Below are 21367 nucleotides of genomic sequence, written 5' to 3'. Positions count from 1 at the left end.
GCTGGACGACTCCTCCCACAAGGAGTGCTCACAGGCGAATGACGTCACCGACAGGCGTGGAAAAACTCACGCATGCGCACGAGGGTTCAAGCATGTCTGACGTAAAAACATATGAATGAAATCCATATAGTTTTTGAAAAAAATTAAAAGGACCGTTGCTTTATTGACAGCCCTCGTATATATATATATATATATATATACATAAAATAAATGCATTAAAAAAGATCACTGCTCCATACAAAATTAAACAAATGCTTCACATAACTGTAGATGAATAAAACAAATGTTGGACATCCTGGACCGGCTTGGACAGTACGGCACATTAATGTATCGATGCGGATCCTGTTAAGTGTGCATGGTGGACAGGTAGTCTTTGGCGTCCTCTACGGAGGATAGGCGCAGTCTCTCCCCTTTCTCCGTGGTTATCATCAGCCTGGCCGGGTAGAGAAGTGAGGGTTTCAGCCCCCATTTGTAGAGCTGCTGCATGATGTCTCAATATGCAACCCGTTGTTCCATGACTTCGGGAGTGTACTCCTCGTGAAGGACAATGGGTTTACCGAGATATAGCATATCAGATCTTCTTTTCTGAGCCTCTCGGATGACTTTTTCTTTGGTTTGAAAGTTGTGAAACCTGATAACAGGCCTCGGCTTTTCACCTGGCTTAGGTTTAGCAGCCAAAGAGCGGTGAGCACGATCCAAAACAGGGGGAGTTGGGAGAGTATCTTTGCCCAGAAGCTCGTGCAGGAAGGAGGCGAAAAAAGCGGTTGGTTGGTGGCCCTCAATTGACTCCAGTAGCCCCGGAACGCGAATGTTATTGCGGCGGCTACGTGCTTCCAGGTCCGCAGCTTTAGCCTTTAGCTTAGCATTACTAGCGATTAGCTCCACACAGGTAGCCTCCAGTGAATCCAGACGTTCACTCACCGAGTCTGCGTTGGATTCCAGAGATGAAATACGCTGTCCCTGGGTGCTCAGAGTGGTCTGCACAATATCAAGTTTTGACTCTAGTGCAGAGATGGTGGTTTTAAACTCTGCCGCCAAGGCCGTCTTGTGTTCCTCCAGTAGCTTGGTTAGCGCAGCCATATTTACGTTATTAACCATCGTGCTATCTTTCGGCAGAGAGTCTCTCTTCAATTGTTGTTTTGCTGCTCTGGATGTCATCTCATGTCAAAGTTGCAACGAATGTTGTGGTACAGCCCGATATGACGAGGCAATTCTAAGGTTATACTGCAAAAAGTTCGGGAGCTGGAGAAAACACGTCTACTCCTCACCCGCCATTACCGGAAGTCCATTTTTTTATTTATAGTTTTAATAACTAGGGCCTATAGCTCCAAAAATGTGAAAATGCATATCTCAAAATATTCAGATGTTTCAGAAGAATACACAGGCATCTAACTTATGAAGGGCATGTTTGTTTGTGCACTCAGTATTTGGTTGTGGCTCCTTTTGAATGAATTCCTGCATCAGTGTAATGGTGTGCAGGCAATCAGCCTGTAGCACTGCTGAGGTGTTCTGGAAGTCCAGGTTGCTTTGATAGTGGCCTTCAGCTCTTCTGGATTCTTGGTTATTGGTGTCTCTCATCTTCCTCTTGACAGTACCCCATAGAGAATCTGAGGTGTTGTCTCTGCGATCAGTCAAGCATCATAGTACCATGGTCAGCATACTAGTTAAAACTAGTCTTGGCATTGTGTGCAGGTACCACATCCTGCTGGAAAAGGAAATCAACATCTCCAATAAAGCCTGTTAGCAGATGGAAGTATGAAGTGCTCCTGGTACAGGGCTGGGTTGACTTTGGACTTGATAAAACACAGAGGAACAACACCAGCAGATGACACGGTGCCAAATCATCACTGACTGTGGAAACTTCACAGTGGACTTCAAGCCGCTTCTCCACTCTACATTCAGACTGGGACCTTGATTTCCAGATGAAATGCAAAATTCATTTTCAACTGAAAAGAGGACTTTTAACAACTGACCAATGATCGACTTTTTTATTGCCTCGGCCCAGGCAAGATGCTTCTGATACTGTCTTTGGTTGAGGAGTGGTTTGGAAAAAGGAGTATAACACTTGTAGCTCATTTCCCAGACACATATGTATGTGTTGGCTCTTGATGCACTGACCAGACCTCAGTTCAGTTCTTTTTAAGCTCCCGCAAGTTCTTGAATTGGCTTTGCCTTACAATCTCCTAAAGTCCATCGTCATCCCTGTTGCTTGTGCATCTTTTTCAACCACACTTTTCCCCTTCAGTCAACTTTCCGTGAATATACTTTGATCCAGAACTCTGTGAACAGCCAGAGCTTTCAGCAGTGAAAACCAATGTTTTTTCCACTTGTGGAAGGTATCCATGAGTGTCTTCTAGACAACTGTCATTTTAGCAGTCTTGCCCCATTACTGTGGTTGTGTGTAAAGAACCAGACTGAGAGATTCATGGTATTCATAGTGGGTAAATAGTAAGTCCCTTTGGCTGCTCCCTTGTTTTTCACTCTGGGTCACCACAGCAGATCTGATGTGGATTTGCATGTAGCAAATCTACATGTTGAATTGGCACAAGTTTTACACCGGGTGCCCTTCTTGACACAACTCCACATTACATGGAGAAACCGGCAGGAGTGGGGTTTGAACCAGAACCTTCTGCACTGAAACCAAGTGCCCTAAAGCCTCGGTCCCACCGAATAATGAAGGCTGAAGAAGGAGCCATGCATGGGTGTGGGGTGATTATTTGAGGAATGACCCACATTTTCATCTATCACATATCCACTATGAAGGTGCCACTATGTGCCTCTCTGTACCCCGCATGTGCCACGTAGCAGCCTCTAGTGAGCCAAGACCACCTGTCATTACAGCCTCGAATGGCTCGCATCAGCCACACTAAGCCACGTAGTGCCATGATAGCGCCATGATAACGCCATGTTGGCGCACGTTTAGGCATGAGTTTGGTCCAAACCTCCAGCCCTCCCACACCTGGTCCCTTTAAAGTGTGGGTTTTCAATTCACAGATTCACAGCAGCATTTAAAGATGTCCCTTCTTTTTTTTTTTTAAACGCAGTCCAAAAATAGACACTCCATCACAGTTCCGCAGTTGTGCGCTGTGCACCAGGCTGCTGTCCACCTGTAATGCCAGACCACCTAGACCCGAACCACGGGTTCCTGGAGAGCCACCTCTGTGCTCCTCGCTGGCTCCGCGGCTCTCTGGCTTTTTTTTTCCGTTTTCCGTTTATTTCTGCAAAATCGCTCTTTTGCGCGCACGCTGCTGTTGTCCTTTCATGGACAGCCGCCTCTCTGCTCTTTCTGGCTTCCTTTCCATCCGTGGCTTGCTGGCTTTATTTTTTCCCTGGCTTTAAGCACAATCATTTTTACAACGTGAATCCACTTTTGACTTTGTGTTCGTCCGTTTATTTCTGCAAAAGCACTCTTTTGCGCACAGTGCCGTTCTGCATATAGAATGAGGTGGCCATTTTATTATATACACCTGTGGATAATTTTCTATATATAATTTCTTTCTTTATTTCTTCCGCAGCTTACGTCACCATGATACAACTTTTAACTTTGTGTTATGTCTTTAAAATCGATCTTTTGCGCGCTCTCCACCTGTGTTGCCGCACAGCTCCTGCTCTTAGCTGCTCCACTGGAGTTGTTATCTTCCATGGCTTTAAACACACATCCACTTTCACGCAGTCACCCAAATTTTAACTTTGTGTTCGTCCAATATTGACTGAAATATCACTCTTTTGTGAGCTGGCGTTCTGCCTAAATGCTCGTTTGAAGCGTGATGAGTCACTGCCTCAGTGCACACACACAGCAGAGCTCATGTGATCCATTAATTCCAGAAGTGATTAGAGGTATTTTCGGCATCCAAGGTTTGACAGAAAATGATTAATCCGCTACAAAATAATTATTTTTTATAGAGTCCAGCGCACAGAGCCGGTGGAATTGTGTGCGCAAGAGAGCCACTCCAAAAATAGCCTCTCAGGTCCTGCCTCAGTGCGCACACACAGCGGAGCTCATGTGATCCATTAACAAGATATTAAATTAACATACTTTTACATACAACAGACATCAACATACAAACATACTTTTACAGCTAGGAACTGTTTTATCAAGCTATAAAAAACATTAAAAATAATTACCTTAAGCTGTTCAAAATACATCCCACATGGAGCAGGAAAGAGAGGAAAAAAAGTGGCCAGATGAAACAGTCCTCTGTGATGCCAGAAGTGATTAGAAGTGTTTTCAACATCCAAGGTTTGGCAGAAAATGATTAATCCACTACAAAATATATAGAGTCCAGCGCACAGAGCAGGTGCAATTGTGTGTGCAAGAGGAGGAGCGTCTCAGGTCCTGCGAAGGTGCCAGGCGCACGGATAATGGACTTTTTGCAGACTCGTAAGCACCACGCAAATGCCTCTAAGCCATTGCAGTAACTCGAACACAAACTGCGCCACGCTGTTGTTGCTAAATTTTGAACATCTTGAAATTAGCGCCACGCTCAGAGAGGAGCCTCGTTAAGTGAAGATAATGCCTCTAAGAGCCACTCTGAGCCACTATACTGCCATGATAGCTCACAAAACAAAAAAAAAACAGGGTGCGTGACTCCTTCTTCATCCTTCTTCACTCGGTGGGACCGAGGCTTAACCAGTTGGCCACCACCCCTGCTTCATAGTGCATACAGTTGTGCTCAAACGATTACATACCCTGACAGAATTTTAGGGGCTTTTTTTTTGGCCATTTTTTAGAGAATATGATTGATAACACAACAGTGTTAAAGTGGGCAATACACTGTATTAAGAACAGAGGTACAGTGGGGGAAATAAGTATTTGATCCACTGTCAATTTTGCAGGTTTTCCCACCTACAAAGAATGGAGAGGTCTGTAATTTTTATCATAGGTACACTTCAGCTGTGAGAGACAGAATCTAAAAAAAAAAAAAAAAAAAATCCAGAAAATCGCATTGTATGATTTTTAAATAATTAATTTGCATTTTCTTGCATGAAATAAGTATTTAATCACCTACCAACCAGCAAGAATTCTCTCTCAGACTGCACCTGTTTGAACTTGTTACCTGTATAAAGACACCTGTCCACACACTCAATCAATCATACTCCAACCTATCCACCATGGCCAAGACCAAAGAGCTTTCTAAGGACACCAGAGACAAAACTGTAGACCTGCACAAGGCTGGGCTGGACTACAGGACAACAGGCAAGCAGCTTGGTGAGAAGATAACTGTTGGTGTAATTATTAGAAAATGGAAGAAACGCAAGATGACTGTCAATCTTTCTCGGTCTGGGATTCCATGCAGGATCTCACTTCTTGGGTTAAGGATGATTCTGAGAAAGTCAAGAACTACATGGGAGGACCTGGTCAATGACCTGAAGAGAGCTGGAACTACAGTCACAAAGATTACTTTAGTAACACACAATGCTGTCATAGTTTAAAATCCTGCAGGGCAGCAAGGTCCCCCTGCTCATGCCAGCACATGTCCAGGCCCGTTTGAAGTTCACCAGTGACCATCTGGATGATCCAGAGGAGGTATGGGAGAAGGTAATGTGGTCAGATGAGACCAAAATAGAGCTTTCTGGAATCAACTCCACTCGCCGTGTTTGGAAGATGAGAACAACCCCAAGAACACTGTCCCAACCGTGAAGCATGGGGGTGGAAACATCATACTTTGGGGGTGCTTTTCTGCAAAGGGGACAGGACAACTGCACCATGTTTAAGGGAGGATGGATGGGGTCATGTATCACAAGATTTTGGCAAACAACCTCCTTCCCTCAGTAAGAGCATTGAAGATGGGTTGTGGCTGGGTCTTCCAGCGTGACAGTGGCCCCAAACACACAGCCAGGGCAACTAAACAGTGGCTCTGTACGAAGCATTTCAAGGTCCTGGAGTGACCTAGCCAGTCTCCAGACCTGAACTCAGTAGAAAATCTTTGGAGGGAGCTGAAACTCCAAACCTGAAAGATGTGGAGAAAATCTGTATGGAGGAGTGGACCAAAATCCCTGCTGCAGTGTGTGAAAACTTGGTCAAGAACTACAGGAAGCATTTGACCTCTGTAATTGCAGACAAATGTTAAGGTCTGTTTTTCTAGTGGATCAAATACTTATTTCATGCAATAAAATGCAAATTAATTATTTAAAAACAACATAAAACGTGATTTTCTTGATTTTTTTTTTTTTTTTTTTTTTTTTTTTTTTAGATTCTGTCTCTCACAGTTGAAGTGTACAGTAGTGTTCAGAATAATAGTAGTGCTATGTGACTAAAAAGATTAATCCAGGTTTTGAGTATATTACATGGGAAACAAGGTACCAGTAGATTCAGTAGATTCTCACAAATCCAACAAGACCAAGCATTCATGATATACACACTCTTAAGGCTATGAAATTGGGCTATTCATAAAAAAAAAAAAAAAGCAGAAAAGGGGGGGGGTTCACAATAATAGTAGTGTGGCATTCAGTCAGTGAGTTCGTCAATTTTGTGGAACAAACAGGTGTGGATCAGGTGTCCCTTATGTAAGGATGAAGCCAGCACCTGTTGAGCATGCTTTTCTCTTTGAAAGTCTGAGGAAAATGGGACATTCAAGACATTGTTCAGAAGAACAGCGTAGTTTGATTAAAAAGTTGATTGGAGAGGGGAAAACTTATATGCAGGTGCAAAAAATTATAGGCTGTTCATCTACAATCATCTCCAATGCTTTAAAATGGACAAAAAAAAAGAGACGTTTGGAAGAAAACGGAAAACAACCATCAAAATGGATAGAAGAATAACCAGAATAGCAAAGGCTCACCCATTGATCAGCTCCAGGATGATCAACATTCTGAAGTTACCTGTTTTAAACTCTAAGCCTGAAATGATGGTTCTTGGTCCAGTGAGACAACAGCATCAATTTGACCAGTTAACGCTCAGCCTCGGCTCGTGTGTCATACATCACACTGACAAAGTGAGGAACCTTGGGGTAATTTTTTATCCTTCGTTGTCCTTTGGCCTCCACATCAGAAATATTACTAGGACTGCTTTCTTCCACCTGCGAAATAAAGCGAAGATTCGTCCCATCCTGTCTATGGCTGATGCTGAGACCCTGATCCATGCATTCATCTCTTCTAGATTGGACTACTGCAATGTTCTATTTTCTGGTTTACTGCAGTCTAGCATTAGGGGTCTCCAATTGGTTCAAAATGCTGCAGCCAGACTTTTGACACGAAGCAGAAAGTTCGACCACATTACACCCATTTTGGCATCCCTTCACTGGCTTCCTGTCCCAGTGAGATCAGATTTTAAGGTTCTGCTACTAACATATAAAATTATTCATGGACTGGCAGCCTCCTACCTAGCTGACCTAATTAAACCTTACGTACTGGCCCGGGTTTTACGTTCTTCGGGTACAGGACTACTTTGTGTCCCTAAGGTGAATAAGAAGTCTGCGGGTCACAGAGCTTTCTCTTATCATGCCTTGCCTTGGGGCAACTGTTTGTTGTGATTTGGCGCTATACAAGAAAAAAGTTGATTGATTGATTGATTGATCATGCTCCTGTTCTGTGGAATGATCTCCCTGCGTCAATAAAACAGTCAGATTCTGTGGAGACTTTCAAGTTCAGACTTAAGACGCACTTATTTTCCCTTTCATATGGCTAGCATACTGGTACAGTTTTGTTTTATGCTTTTTACTCTTTTAATTAATTTTATTAGTAATTGGAATGGGCCGCGGCCTCATCCATCCATCCATCCATTTTCTTCCGCTTTATCCGGAGCATCTCAAGCAAAGCCGCCCAGACCTCCCGATCCACACACACCTCCCCCAGCTCCTCCGGGGGAACCCCAAGGCGTTCCCAAGCCAGCCGAGAGATGTAATCCTTACAGCGTGTCCTGGGTCTTCCCCGGGGCCTCCTCCCAATGGGACGTGCCCGGAACACCTCTCCAGCGAGGCGTCCAGGGGGCATCCGGAAAAGATGCCCGAGCCACCTCAACTGACTCCTTTCCACGTGGAGGAGCAGCGGCTCGACTCCGAGCTCGGTCACTCGGGAGGAGCTCCTCCTGCGGCCTCAACTTTACCTAAATTCTGGTTCTTTTAGTGAAGTTTAGGGCTAGTGGCTGGCGATCACCTTAGTATTTCTCTGTTTTTCTTGTTGTTTAATGCTGACAAATTATACAGTATTTCTTGTCTTTCTGATGCCTGATTCTGTTTTTTCTCTGTTTAAGGTGCAGCTCCATCCAGAGATGGGAGTTGTGTTCGTGTTGGCGATCCTCCTGTCCTGTGCGCCAATAGCATTTCTTGTATATTCGTCCATGAATTGTTCTATGAATTGTTCTGTAATTTGTTTTGTAGCATGGCCCAAGCAGAGGGTCACCCCTTTGAGTCTGGTCTGCTTGAGGTTTCTTCCTCAGAGGGAGTTTTTCCTTACCACTGTTGCTCTGGGGGTTGGTAAGGTTTGACCTTACCTGTGTGAAGCGCTTTGAGGCAACTCGGTTGTGATTTGGCGCTATATAAATGAAATAAATTGAAATTGAAAACCTGTAAGTGCTGTGACAGTTAGACGCCTGTATGAAGCTAATTTATTTGCAAGAATCCCCCGCAAAGTCCCTCTATTAAATAAAAGACGTGCAGAAGAGGTTACAATTTGCCAAAGAACACATCAATTGGCCTAGAAATGAAGGAATATTTTGTGGACTGATGAGAGTAAAATTGTTCTTTTTGGGTCCAAGGGCCGCAGACAGTTTGTGAGATGACCCCCAAATTCTGAATTCAAGCCACAGTTCACAGTGAAGACAGTGAAGCATGGTGGTGTAAGCATCATGATATGGGCATGTTTCTCCTACTATGGTGTTGGGCCTATATATCGCATACCAGGTATCATGGATCAGTTTGGATATGTCAAAATACTTGAAGAGGTCATGTTGCCTTATGCTGAAGAGAACATGCCCTTGAAATGGGTGTTTCAACAAGACAATAACCCCAAGCACACTTGTAAATGAGCATAATCATGGTTCCAAACCAACAAAATTAATGCCTCGCAGATGTGAAAAAATCATGAAAAACTGTGGTTATACAACTAAATACTAGTGATTCACAGGATTGCTAAAAAAGCAGTTTGAACATAATAGCTTTGAGTTTGTAGCGTCAGCAGCAGATGCTAGTATTATTGTGAACACCCCCTTTTCTAGTTTTTTTTACTAATAGCCCAATTTCATAGCCTTAAGAGTGTGCATATCATGAATGCTTGGTCTTGTTGGATTTGTGAGAATCTACTGAATCTACTGGTACCTTGTTTCCCATGTAACAATAAGAAATATACTCAAAACCTGGATTAATCTTTTTAGTCACATAGTACTACTATTATTCTGAATACTACTGTACCTATGATAAAAATTACAGACTTTTCCATTCTTTGTGGGTGGGAAAACCTGCAAAATTGACAGTCGATTATTTCCCCCACTGTATGTAAACGTTTGATCAAGGTAATATAGGTAGTTTCTGTTGTCATTATGATTTAAAAAGTGTAAACATAGTTGTTCACCCAACCACTAGCCATGAGTGGGGAAAAAAGTCCAAAATTTATCATTCATGTTCTCTGAAAAATGGCCAAAAAAATTCTAAAATTCTGCCAGGGTATGTAATCATTTTAGCACAACTGTAAATAGTGACTTCAAATAAAATATTATAATATTTTGAGATACACATTTTATTTTTTGAAGCAGGAGGCTGTAGTTGTCAAAACTTAATAAAAAAAAAATGCTTGAAACATTTTAGTTTATGTGTAATGAGTCTAAAATATGTAATTTTTCATTTTCTGAAATGTCTGACAAAAATTTGAACTTACTCATGATATTCTAATTTTTGTGTGTGTGTGAGAGAGAGAGAGAGAGAGAGAGGGAAAAATTCATTACCTGTAAAAATTACTCCATTTTTATTCTTAAAGTTTTCTCAGCTTTCATAAATAATGTCTAATAGTTAATGTTTAAAATGACAGTTTATGTAAACTTTAACAATTGATATATGTGTGATTATTTGCTTAAAGTTCACAAATTCATTCATGGGAAACTTAAAGTTGGATGAGATTTTAAATGATCAACTGGATCAACATTTATTTTTCTTTCTTTCTTTCTTTCTTTTCTTTTTAATATTTATTTCATTCATTTAAAAGAAAAAAGAAAAGAAAAGTGCTCTTTCTGTGAACTGCAAACACTATTGTGACACTCATCTCTCAATTGCATAAAATGTTAGATTTGATCCTTAAACTGTGGTCCAGTCCCATTGCATTACGTGACACACGAGTTGTAAAACATTGACATTGTTTTCAGGATAATCCATTGTGAATCACTGCTTCCAATCCCTCTGTTCTTTCTGCCTGTCAGCCATAATTTGAAATGAAATTTAGTTAATAAAGTGGATATCTGTACATAGCTGTATCAATAATACAAACTCTATTTGTGTATGTAGTGTAGCCATGTTAGGAGTTACGGTTATTTTTTAAATTAAGTTTAAATTTTCTCTACTGTTATGTATGATGACTTCACACTATGATCTGTTTGCACAGTGTGAGACAATGTGGCCTTATTAGGAGTGCAGTCAACAGCATGGGCTTGCACCCCTCTCGTGTAAAGGAATTTTTTTGCTCTCTATTTCAAGTAATAAATGACTGTGGGAAAGTTATAAAGCTAGATGAATACAAATATTTTGGATCCATAGGGATTAGAGCCTGGTGGCCATGCCCCTACCTGGCACCACTTGGGGGCATCCTTTGCATATTTCATCATAAGAAGTATCAAGAAAAAATCCTCAGATCTTTTAACATAATGAAAGGAATATTCTAATACAAATAAACCCCTACATTAAAAATGTTATTTAAGTATAAAAGCTTTTACATCAAATAACAGTTTGGAACAGTACTGACATAGGCCAACCCATTGCAAAATAATATTCATTGTTAAATTTTATGACATCTAAATGGATGCTTGTCATTTGATTGTATGTCACTTGATACACAAATAATGAATGTTTGAGTTCAGTTGTATGAGTGTTTCATGAGATGAAAGATGGAATGTTCCATTCGCCTCGTTGAATGGTACATTCCAGCTTTCACCAAATTAAATATTTGTTCTATTGAAAGAATGTAAAAATGTTCCTTATTTGTTTTATATAACGGCTAAAATAGATCCTTGTAATTTGATATTTTATTAATTTATAAACAACATAAAAGGGACTTACATTTTGGTGTTTGTCACAGGTGTTTTACATCAACAGTCCAACAGGAACTTTAAATAGGAGTCCAAAAGTTGTTCTCAGTCAACTTGGAAAAAGAGTTAGTTCAAAAATAATTCTGACAGTGTAGTCCATGACGTTGTGCACTGACTTCGTGTACTTCCAAAAAAAAAAAAAAAAAGACTTTGTATACTTCCTCAGTTCCTCACTTTCCACACACACCGACAAGTTCCTCAGCAGCAGCTCTGACTCTGCTCAGCCATGTTGGCGAGTTGCTTGCAGACCAGAGTAAATAGACAGCTCTGCGCGCTGCTGCTCTCTGCTGCCTTTTCCAAGAAGAAACACCTGTCAAATATTAAGTAAAACATCACATGATGAGGATCTATTTAGGTGTCATATAAAACAAATATGAATGTTTTTCTTTAGTGCAGTGGAAAAGTTTTTTAATTTGTTGAATGTATCTAGTAAAATGGTGTGTTCCATCTTCCAACTGCTACAAATATTCTTACCATGGCACTCGACATTCATTAGTTGTATTGTAACACTATGTAACACAATTTTTGTTCCTGACTTCTAAGTGTTATATTTCAACTGCTTATGTCTAAAGTCTATGGAAAAATGACTACATTCAGCACAAACTTTGATTTTTTTTTTTTTTTTTTTTTTTTTTTTTTACGTTCTAGAAAGTTCTAAAAGTTTCTTGAAATTTCTAGATAATTCTGGAAACTTCTAGAAAATTCTGGACAGTTCTAGCGGTTAAAGAATATTCTAGAAGACTACTCAGTACTAGTGAAGGCGAATCGAGAATATTCTTAAACAAATTTCAAAATATCATTGTCCTGATTACAGAAGCAAAGTTTCTGTGGAATAACAGCTATTTTCTATTTATTTAAGGCATAACAGCTTAGGAAAACACTGTGTACCCAGGAACAAAACAAAAATAAAAATTTGTTACATAGTGTTATTGATGCATTCATTTTAATTAGTTGCTTTAATACTCACCCTTTACATTACTCGAGCAAATGTACTTATTTACTGCAGCACACACACAGGCTTTATTTCATAAATTGAATGAGGCATGGTTATAAACATAAACTTGGTCTATTTTCTATAAGATCAGGTTTATTTAATCTTGCAGGTTACTGGTGCATTAGTCTGTTTAAAAAGTTACAGTTGAATCTTGGTTCATTTGCATTGCATTGATGAATCTGATATGTCAGGATCACATTATTTACACATTATTCACTTTGTGTGTTTTTAGGAATCCGTTAGCTTAGCGCAGCTACTAGCTCTTAGCCGGTTTAGCATGGCGGCTTCTCCTGTCTCTCCTGCACTTTTCTGCTCTGGGTGTGAAATGTTTAGTTATTCCTCGGCCTCCTTTAGCAGTAATGGTACTTGTAATAAGTGTAGCTTATTCGTAGCTTTGGAGGCCAGGCTGGGCGAATTGGAGACTCGGCTCCGCACCTTGGAAAATCCTACAGCTAGCCAGGCCCCTGTAGTCGGTGCGGACCAAGGTAGCTTAGCCGCCGTTAGTTCCCCTCCAGCAGATCCCGAGCAGCCGGGAAAGCAGGCCGGCTGGGTGACTGTGAGGAGGAAGCGTAGTCCTAAACAGAAGCCCCGTATACACCGCCAACCCGTTCACATCTCTAACCATTTTTCCCCACTCGGCGACACACCCACCGAGGATCAAACTCTGGTTATTGGCGACTCTGTTTTGAGAAATGTGAAGCTAGCGACACCAGCAACCATAGTCACTTGTCTTCTGGGGGCCAGAGCAGGCGACATTGAAGGAAATTTGAAACTGCTGGCTAAGGCTAAGCGTAAATTTGGTAAGATTGTAATTCACGTCGGCAGTAATGACACCCGGAAACACCAATCGGAGGTCACTAAAATTAATATTGAATCGGTGTGTAACTTTGCAAAAACAATGTCGGACTCTGTAGTTTTCTCTGGGCCCCTCCCCAATCGGACCAGGAGTGACATGTTTAGCCGCATGTTCTCCCTGAATTGCTGGCTGTCTGAGTGGTGTCCAAAAAATGAGGTGGGCTTCATAGATAATTGGCAAAGCTTCTGGGGAAAACCTGGTCTTGTTAGGAGAGATGGCATCCATCCCACTTTGGATGGAGCAGCTCTCATTTCTAGAAATCTGGCCAATTTTCTTAAATCCTCCAAACCGTGACTATCCAGGGTTGGGACCAGGAAGCAGAGTTGTAGTCTTACACACCTCTCTGCAGCTTCTCTCCCCCTGCCATCCCCTCATTACCCCATCCCCGTAGAGACGGTGCCTGCTCCCAGACCACCAATTACCAGCAAAAATCTATTTAAGCATAAAAATTCAAAAAGAAAAAAATAATATAGCACCTTCAACTGCACCACAGACTAAAACAGTTAAATGTGGTCTATTAAACATTAGATCTCTCTCTTCTAAGTCCCTGTTAGTAAATGATATAATAATTGATCAACATATTGATTTATTCTGCCTTACAGAAACCTGGTTACAGCAGGATAAATGTTAGTTTAAATGAGTCAACACCCCCGAGTCACACTAACTGCCAGAACGTTCGTAGCACGGGCTGAGGTGGAGGATTAGCAGCAATCTTCCACTCCAGCTTATTAATTAATCAAAAACCCAGACAGAGCTTTAATTCATTTGAAAGCTTGACTCTTAGTCTTGTCCATCCAAATTGGAAGCCCCAAAAACCAGTTTTATTTGTTGTTATCTATCGTCCACCTGGTCGTTACTGTGAGTTTCTGTGAATTTTCGGACCTTTTGTCTGACTTAGCACTTAGCTCAGATAAGATAATTATAGTGGGCGATTTTAACATCCACACAGATGCTGAGAATGACAGCCTCAACACTGCATTTAATCTATTGTTAGACTCGATTGGCTTTGCTCAAAATGTAAATGAGTCCACCCACCACTTTAATCATACCTTAAATCTTGTTCTGATTTATGGTATGGAAATTGAAGACTTAACAGTATTCCCTGAAAACCCCCTTCTGTCTGATCATTTCTTAATAACATTTACATTTACTCTGATGGACTACCCAGCAGTAGGGAATAAGTTTCATTACACTAGAAGTCTTTCAGAAAGCGCTGTAACTAGGTTTAAGGATATGATTCCTTCTTTATGTTCTCCAATGCCATATACCAACACAGGGCAGAGTAGCTACCTAAACTCTGAGTGAGATAGATTATCTCGTCAGTAGTTTTATATCCTCATTGAGGACAACTTTGGATGCTGTAGCTCCTCTGAAAAAATCTTAAATCAGAAGTGCCTGACTCCGTGGTATAACTCACAAACTCGCAGCTTAAAGCAGATAACCCGTAAGTTAGAGAGGAAATGGCGTCTCACTAATTTAGAAGATCTTCACTTAGCCTGGAAAAAGAGTCTGTTGGTCTATAAAAAAAATCCCTCCGTAAAGCTAGGACATCTTACTACTCATCACTAATTGAAGAAAATAAGAACAACCCCAGGTTTCTTTTCAGCACTGTAGCCAGGCTGACAAAGAGTCAGAGCTCTATTGAGCTGAGTATTCCTTTAACTTTAACTAGTAATGACTTCATGACTTTCTTTGCTAATAAAATTTTAACTATTAGAGAAAAAATTACTCATAACCATCCCAAAGACATATCGTTCTCTTTGGCTGCTTTCAGTGATGCCGGTATTTGGTTAGACTTTCTCCGATTGTTCTGAGTTATTTTCATTAGTTACTTCCTCCAAACCATCAACATGTCTATTAGACCCATTCCTACCAGGCTGCTCAAGGAAGCCCTACCATTATTTAATGCTTCGATCTTAAATATGATCAATCTATCTTCATTAGTTGGCTATGTACCACAGGCTTTTAAGGTGGCAGTAATTAAACCATTACTTAAAAAGCCATCACTTGACCCAGCTATCTTAGCTAATTATAGGCCAATCTCCAACCTTCCTTTTCTCTCAAAAATTCTTGAAAGGGTAGTTGTAAAACAGCTAACTGATCTGCAGAGGAATGGTCTATTTGAAGAGTTTCAGTCAGGGTTTAGAATTCATCATAGTACAGAAACAGCATTAGTGAATGTTACAAGTGATCTTCTTATGGCATCAGACAGTGGACTCATCTCTGTGCTTGTTCTGTTAGACCTCAGTGCTGCTTTTGATACTGTTAACCATAAAATTTTATTACAGAGATTAGAGCATGCCATAGGTATTAAAGGCACTGCGATGTGATGGTTTGAATCATATTTATCTAATAGATTACAATTTGTTCATGTAAATGGGGAATCTTCTTCACAGACTAAGGTTAATTATGGAGTTCCACAAGGTTCTGAGCTAGGACCAATTTTATTCACTTTATACATGCTTCCCTTAGGCAGTATTATTAGACGGCATTGCTTAAATTTTCATTGTTACGCAGATGATACCCAGCTTTATCTATCCATGAAGCCAGAGGACACACACCAATTAGCTAAACTAGAGGATTGTCTTACAGACATAAACACATGGATGACCTCTAATTTACTGCTTTTAAACTCAGATAAAACTGAAGTTATTGTACTTGGCCCCACAAATCTTAGAAACATGGTGTCTAACCAGATCCTTACTCTGGATGGCATTACCCTGACCTCTAGTAATACTGTGAGAAATCTTGGAGTCATTTTTGATCAGGATATGTCATTCAAAGCGCATATTAAACAAATATGTAAGACTGCTTTTTAAAATTAGAAAGGTCTTGTCTCAGAGTGATGCTGAAAAACTAATTCATGCATTTATTTCTTCTAGGCTGGACTATTGTAATTCATTATTATCAGGTTGTCCTAAAAGTTCCCTGAAAAGCCTTCAGTTAACACAAAATGCTGCAGCTAGAGTACTGACGGGGACTAGAAGGAGAGAGCATATCTCACCCATATTGGACTCTCTTCATTGGCTTCCTGTTAATTCTAGAATAGAATTTAAAATTCTTCTTACTTATAAGGTTTTGAATAATCAGGTCCCATCTTATCTTAGGGACCTCATAGTACCATATCACCCCAATGGAGCGGTTCGCTCTCAGACTGCAGGCTTACTTGTAGTTCCTAGGGTTTGTAAGAGTAGAATGGGAGGCAGAGCCTTCAGCTTTCAGGCTCCTCTCCTGTGGAACCAGCTCCCAGTTCGGATCAGGGAGACAGACACCCTCTCTACTTTTAAGATTAGGCTTAAAACTTTCCTTTTTGGTAAAGCTTATAGTTAGGGCTGGATCAGGTGACCCTGAACCATCCCTTAGTTATGCTGCTATAGACTTAGACTGCTGGGGGGGTCCCATGATGCACTGAGTGTTTCTTTCTCTTTTTGCTCTGTATGCACCACTCTGCATTTAATCATTAGTGATTGATCTCTGCTCCCCTCCACAGCATGTCTTTTTCCTGGTTCTCTCCCTCAGCCCCAACCAGTCCCAGCAGAAGACTGCCCCTCCCTGAGCCTGGTTCTGCTGGAGGTTTCTTCCTGTTAAAAGGGAGTTTTTCCTTCCCACTGTCGCCAAGTGCTTGCTCACAGGGGGTCGTTTTGACCGTTGGGGTTTTTCAGTAATTATTGTATGGCTTTGCCTTACAATATAAAGCGCCTTGGGGCAACTGTTTGTTGTGATTTGGCGCTATATAAATAAAATTGATTTGATTTGATTTTGAATTGATCACACCGTATTGTTGTCTTATGTGACCAGCTTTAGAGTGCAGATGAAACTTGTTTGATCGCCAAAATGTTTTGGCAACTAAACAAGAAATCAGTGTTTTTGACTAAAAATGTGCATATTAATATGGTAGTTGCTTTATAAAAAGTTAATTGATTATAAATGTTTACTCCCAGTCTTCACTCATCATTTTGTATGCTGGATTTCTCTGAAGCCTCTGTGTGTCTTTTCTGTTTGCATTTCCTTGTCCTTTGTTGATGTCCTCAATATCATCTTTACCTCCAGGTTGTGCCAGGGTCTTGAGTGGATGATGTCACGGCTACGTGGGAGATGATGACCTTTTACTTTGACTAGGCATGCGCCTTTCCTGTCCATTTTGTTTCCTGCCTCTGGACATGAGTTTAAGGAGGACGAGGACTGGGTGTTGACGGTTGTTGGATGATCCTCTCCTGTTTCCTCTAAAGCCAGCGTGGATGCACTGCTGCCAGGATGTAATTTTCTTGTGTGATTATTTATTTTAAAAAATGCACCTGAAATTGGAACAAAAATAAACCCTTTTCCTGAGGATATTGGACAAGATAAGAGACTGGAATTATTTATAATTCATTTTCTGCACGGTTTTCCTTTTAATAACAAACTGACGATGGCTAAGATGCCAAGGTGAGACTGTTCACAGACTTCGTCTTCAGCTCTATACGAGTCAAGCCCAATGTGGCCTTGCAGTATTGTCGGACTGGCTGTGGTGGTTTTTATTGCCCTCCCCTGTGTGCACAGCCCAGTATTCTCTTCATCATGGTGCCTGAGGATGAATGTTCATGCAGTAATGCCTGACTGTACCTGACACATGCAGGCAATAGGGTAGCCTCTCTGTTTCAGTCCATATGAATCAATAAAAGTGTTATCTGTTTCATGTGGATTGCAGTTTGACTATTTTTCAGGTGACTCAAACTAGATAACTGTTCTGAAATTTGTATTTCTTAATTCTGTGAGTTTTGAAATTTAGTGCATTTTTTGGGGGGGGGGGGGGGGGGGGGGGGTGAATGTATGTGTTACACGAGATTATGGTATCTGATGCATTTCAGGGATCATGAGGAGCAGCTGCAGGAATAGACCAGAAAATGGGTGGATTCAGTGAGATTAGACCAGCTCTAAAATGTGATCAAGACACAGTAGCAGTTCAGAGCAAATGGCAATATTTGCAGAGCTGTGGGGAGGTTGTCTATTGCCCAGATAATTTCTAAACTGCATTCTTTTCAGGCATTCACCACCTGTCCGAAGGACATGTTTACACTCTGCTAATTTTAAATAAAGTTGCTTGATTAAATATATCAAAGTAGAAAGGGGGCCCTTTAAAGTTTGTATTTTATCTTTTTAGTGAATGAAGGCAATATTAACTTGGATTCATTGGCTAGCGTGGATTCTAGAGTTGCAGGAAATACGAGTAGAAAGGAATCATGTAACAATCATCAAAATGTAGTTTAGTTTCTTGACATTGTTAAAATGAGCAACACTTCCTACAACGACATAACACAATTTATATAATGCCTAAATACAGTGAACAAAAACAAACAAAACTTTTGTTTTTGCTCACCTTCAAGCTTGTGAGCTTGAAGGTGAACATGCTGCATGTGGAGGTCCTGGGATGTTGTGGTTACACGTGGTCTGCGGTTGTGAGGCTGGTTGGATGTACTGCCAAATACTCTCAAATGGAGACGGCTTATGGCACAGAAATAAACATTCAGTTCACGGGCAACAGCTCTGGTGGACATTCCTGCAGTCAGTATGCCAATTGCACACTCCCTCAAAACTTGTGACATCTGTGACTTTGTGCTGTGTGATAAAACTCAACATTTCAGAGTGGCTTTTTATTGTGGCCAGCTTTAGGTACACCTGTGCAATAATCATGCTGTCTAATCAGTATCTTGATATGCCACACCTGTGAGGTGGCATGGATTATCTTGCCAAAGGAGAAGTGCTCATGAACAGATCGAGACAGATTTGTGAACAATATTTGAGAGAAATAGGTCTTTGGTGTATGTAGCAAATGTTTTAGATCTTTGAGTTTAGCTCATGAAAAATGGGAGCAAAAACAATGTTGCGTTTATATTTTTGTTCAGTGTAGATGCTTGTCCTTTGGAGCTTTGTATCTCATGTCCCGTTTGCCATTTTGTTCCATTTACAGTGCAATTTTGGTTCCATACATTTTGCACCATTGCACGATTGCATTATTTTGGTGACACAGGATGATTTGAATGAACTTATTGATGGTGCTCATTCTTCTAAAAAAACCGACAATCCACTACACTATAAGCCATCTGGATGCATTTGCAGTAATCGTTGGGCTGTCTCTAGCTGAGGTAGAAATGCTCTTGGATGAAGAGCGAGACAGATTTCTGTCATGGTTTTTCACTGGACTGAGGAAAGCAGACGGTCATCTGTACACGAGCAATTTTAGATTGGATTGTTTTTGAACTATCTTTTTGCAAGTTAACCTAACAATTTTGGATCGGATTGCTATTTAATGTTTGTGTTGGACTGTTTGGAACCTCTTGACCTCAAAGGACCAGTGACGCACACCAAAATGTAAGTTCCTTTTCCTCTTCTTCTGTTTATAGATTTAAAAAATATCAAATGACAAGGATCTATTTGAGGCTTTATATTTTTAGGCTTTGAATATTTCATTCAACTCAGTTGCAATTTTTCAGTTTCAATTTATTTTAATTTATATAGCGCCAAATTACAAAGTTGCTTCAAGGTGCGCCACACAAGATCTAGCCTTACCAACTCCCAGAGCAAGCACACAGTAGAGGTGGGCGAGACTGGGAATTTTGGTCTTGATCCAATACCAAGTAAATACTGGCCCAGTATTGCCGATACCGATACTTTTTCATATTTAAGCTTCATAGATCCAAAGGAGCCAAAAGACCTAGGATAAAATTTCACCAAACATTGTAAGTGACAACAAAATATCACAATCAACATTTTTGTTTAAAAAATATCACTCAACACAAAACAAAATCTCCTGAGGTAGAGGGCTGACTCAAGGAGAACGCTGAGTGGGCGGGCCAGGCTGAGCCTACCTGCATGGCTGTTGGCTGGCGCCACTGAGCCACGTGACGGAGCAACAACAAAAGACCAGAGGGGGGAGGGTGCGCTGCTCCGTGTTGTGTGACACAGTGCAGCGCTGCTATTACAGACAGAGTAGACTTTGATGAATCTGCGTGCGCAGCAGTCAGTGCTTGCAGGAGAGAAAAAAAGCTTGAGTAGCGATCTTTTTATACGAGGATCATTCAATATCAATACCAGCTTTGGTATCGATATTATCGATATTAGGATTGATCCGCCCACCTCTAGCACACAGTCGACAGTGGTAAGGAAAAACTCCCTCAAAGGGGTGACCTTCTGATTGGGCCATATGCTACTGACACGATTTACAAAACAATTCACAAAATGAATATACAGGAAATGTTGCTGGTGCACAGGATAGGAGGGCCACAGAAATAGACATCATGCCCATCTCTGGATGGAGCTGCACTTCAATAAGAGGAAAAAAAACAATCAGGCATCAGAAAGACAACGAATACAGTAATATGCATATGTCACAGACATGAATGAGTGAAGCTCATCAGCATTTCACCATGTCATTTAGGTCCTTCAGACTTTATTTTGAGTAAATGCTTCGGGGGAGCATTAGCATGGCAAAAACCTTTCAGCTTCTGGGGGAGCACCTCCCCCCAGACCCCCGCGTTTTTAAGCATTTTTCTTAATTTACCTCTCACATGCCTGGAAAAGCTCCTCGCCATCTAACCATGTCCTTCAGACTTTCTTCAGTAGAATGGTTCTTGGGAGCATGAGCATGACTAAAACTTTTCCGTTTCTGGGGGGCTCCACCCCCCGACCCCCGCCTTTTTAGCCCTCTGGGGCAGATGCCGTCGTATACTATGGCTGAGATCAAGCTTTACTAAATTATAAATAACTTTTTAATGATATGAGATAGAAACCTACTTTTTTTGCTGAAAAGTTAACTCCGTGGACCTTCGAGCCAGCCGTCCAACATCTTTGTACTCCTCATAGCCTTTACCAAAAAATAGTACTGAGAAGTATATAAAAAGTAAACTGGAAGTATACTTGACACATACTTGCATGTACTACTTTTTGGTAAGGGAGAAGCTGTGTGAAGATGTGCACAGTGTGAATGTCCAATCGGAATTGGTTCACCGTCACATGGTTTTCCAAAATCCAATTGTAGGGCAGATTTATCTCACGTAATAAACCAAAGATTGTTTTTAGGAGTGATGCGTTACTAGTTGGCCCATTTGAATTGCCGCCTGGCTGCTAGCTCCAATTTGCCCTGCACCATTACGCACAGCGATCAGTGAAAGTGAGCAGATGGAGGGCCTCTGATAACAATCTCACGTACTCAGAGTGTGTGAGTATCAGGATTGCTCCACTAGTTTGCCTGTGAATACTATTGGATAAGCCTGTGGCAGACTCTCTCGCTCTGGCGTAACGCACTGTTTACCAT

At 41.0% G+C, this 21367-nt stretch overlaps 1 protein-coding gene across 1 annotated transcript in view; it reads left to right on the top strand.

Annotated features, from left to right (window-relative positions):
• arl5a (ADP-ribosylation factor-like 5A) overlaps positions 1-17754 on the top strand; it is a 70934-nt gene extending 53180 nt beyond the window's left edge. Inside the window, exon 6 of the mRNA XM_034186663.1 lies at positions 17128-17754. Within this exon, the coding sequence (XP_034042554.1) occupies positions 17128-17176 (49 nt within the window). The 3' untranslated portion in view covers positions 17177-17754. The remainder of the gene's footprint in view (positions 1-17127) is intronic.
• Positions 17755-21367: the final 3613 nt, after the last annotated feature.

The sequence above is a fragment of the Thalassophryne amazonica genome, chromosome 14 (assembly GCF_902500255.1).
Source record: "Thalassophryne amazonica chromosome 14, fThaAma1.1, whole genome shotgun sequence".
Classification (NCBI taxonomy): domain Eukaryota; kingdom Metazoa; phylum Chordata; class Actinopteri; order Batrachoidiformes; family Batrachoididae; genus Thalassophryne; species Thalassophryne amazonica.
This window is presented reverse-complemented; position numbering and strand designations above follow the sequence as displayed.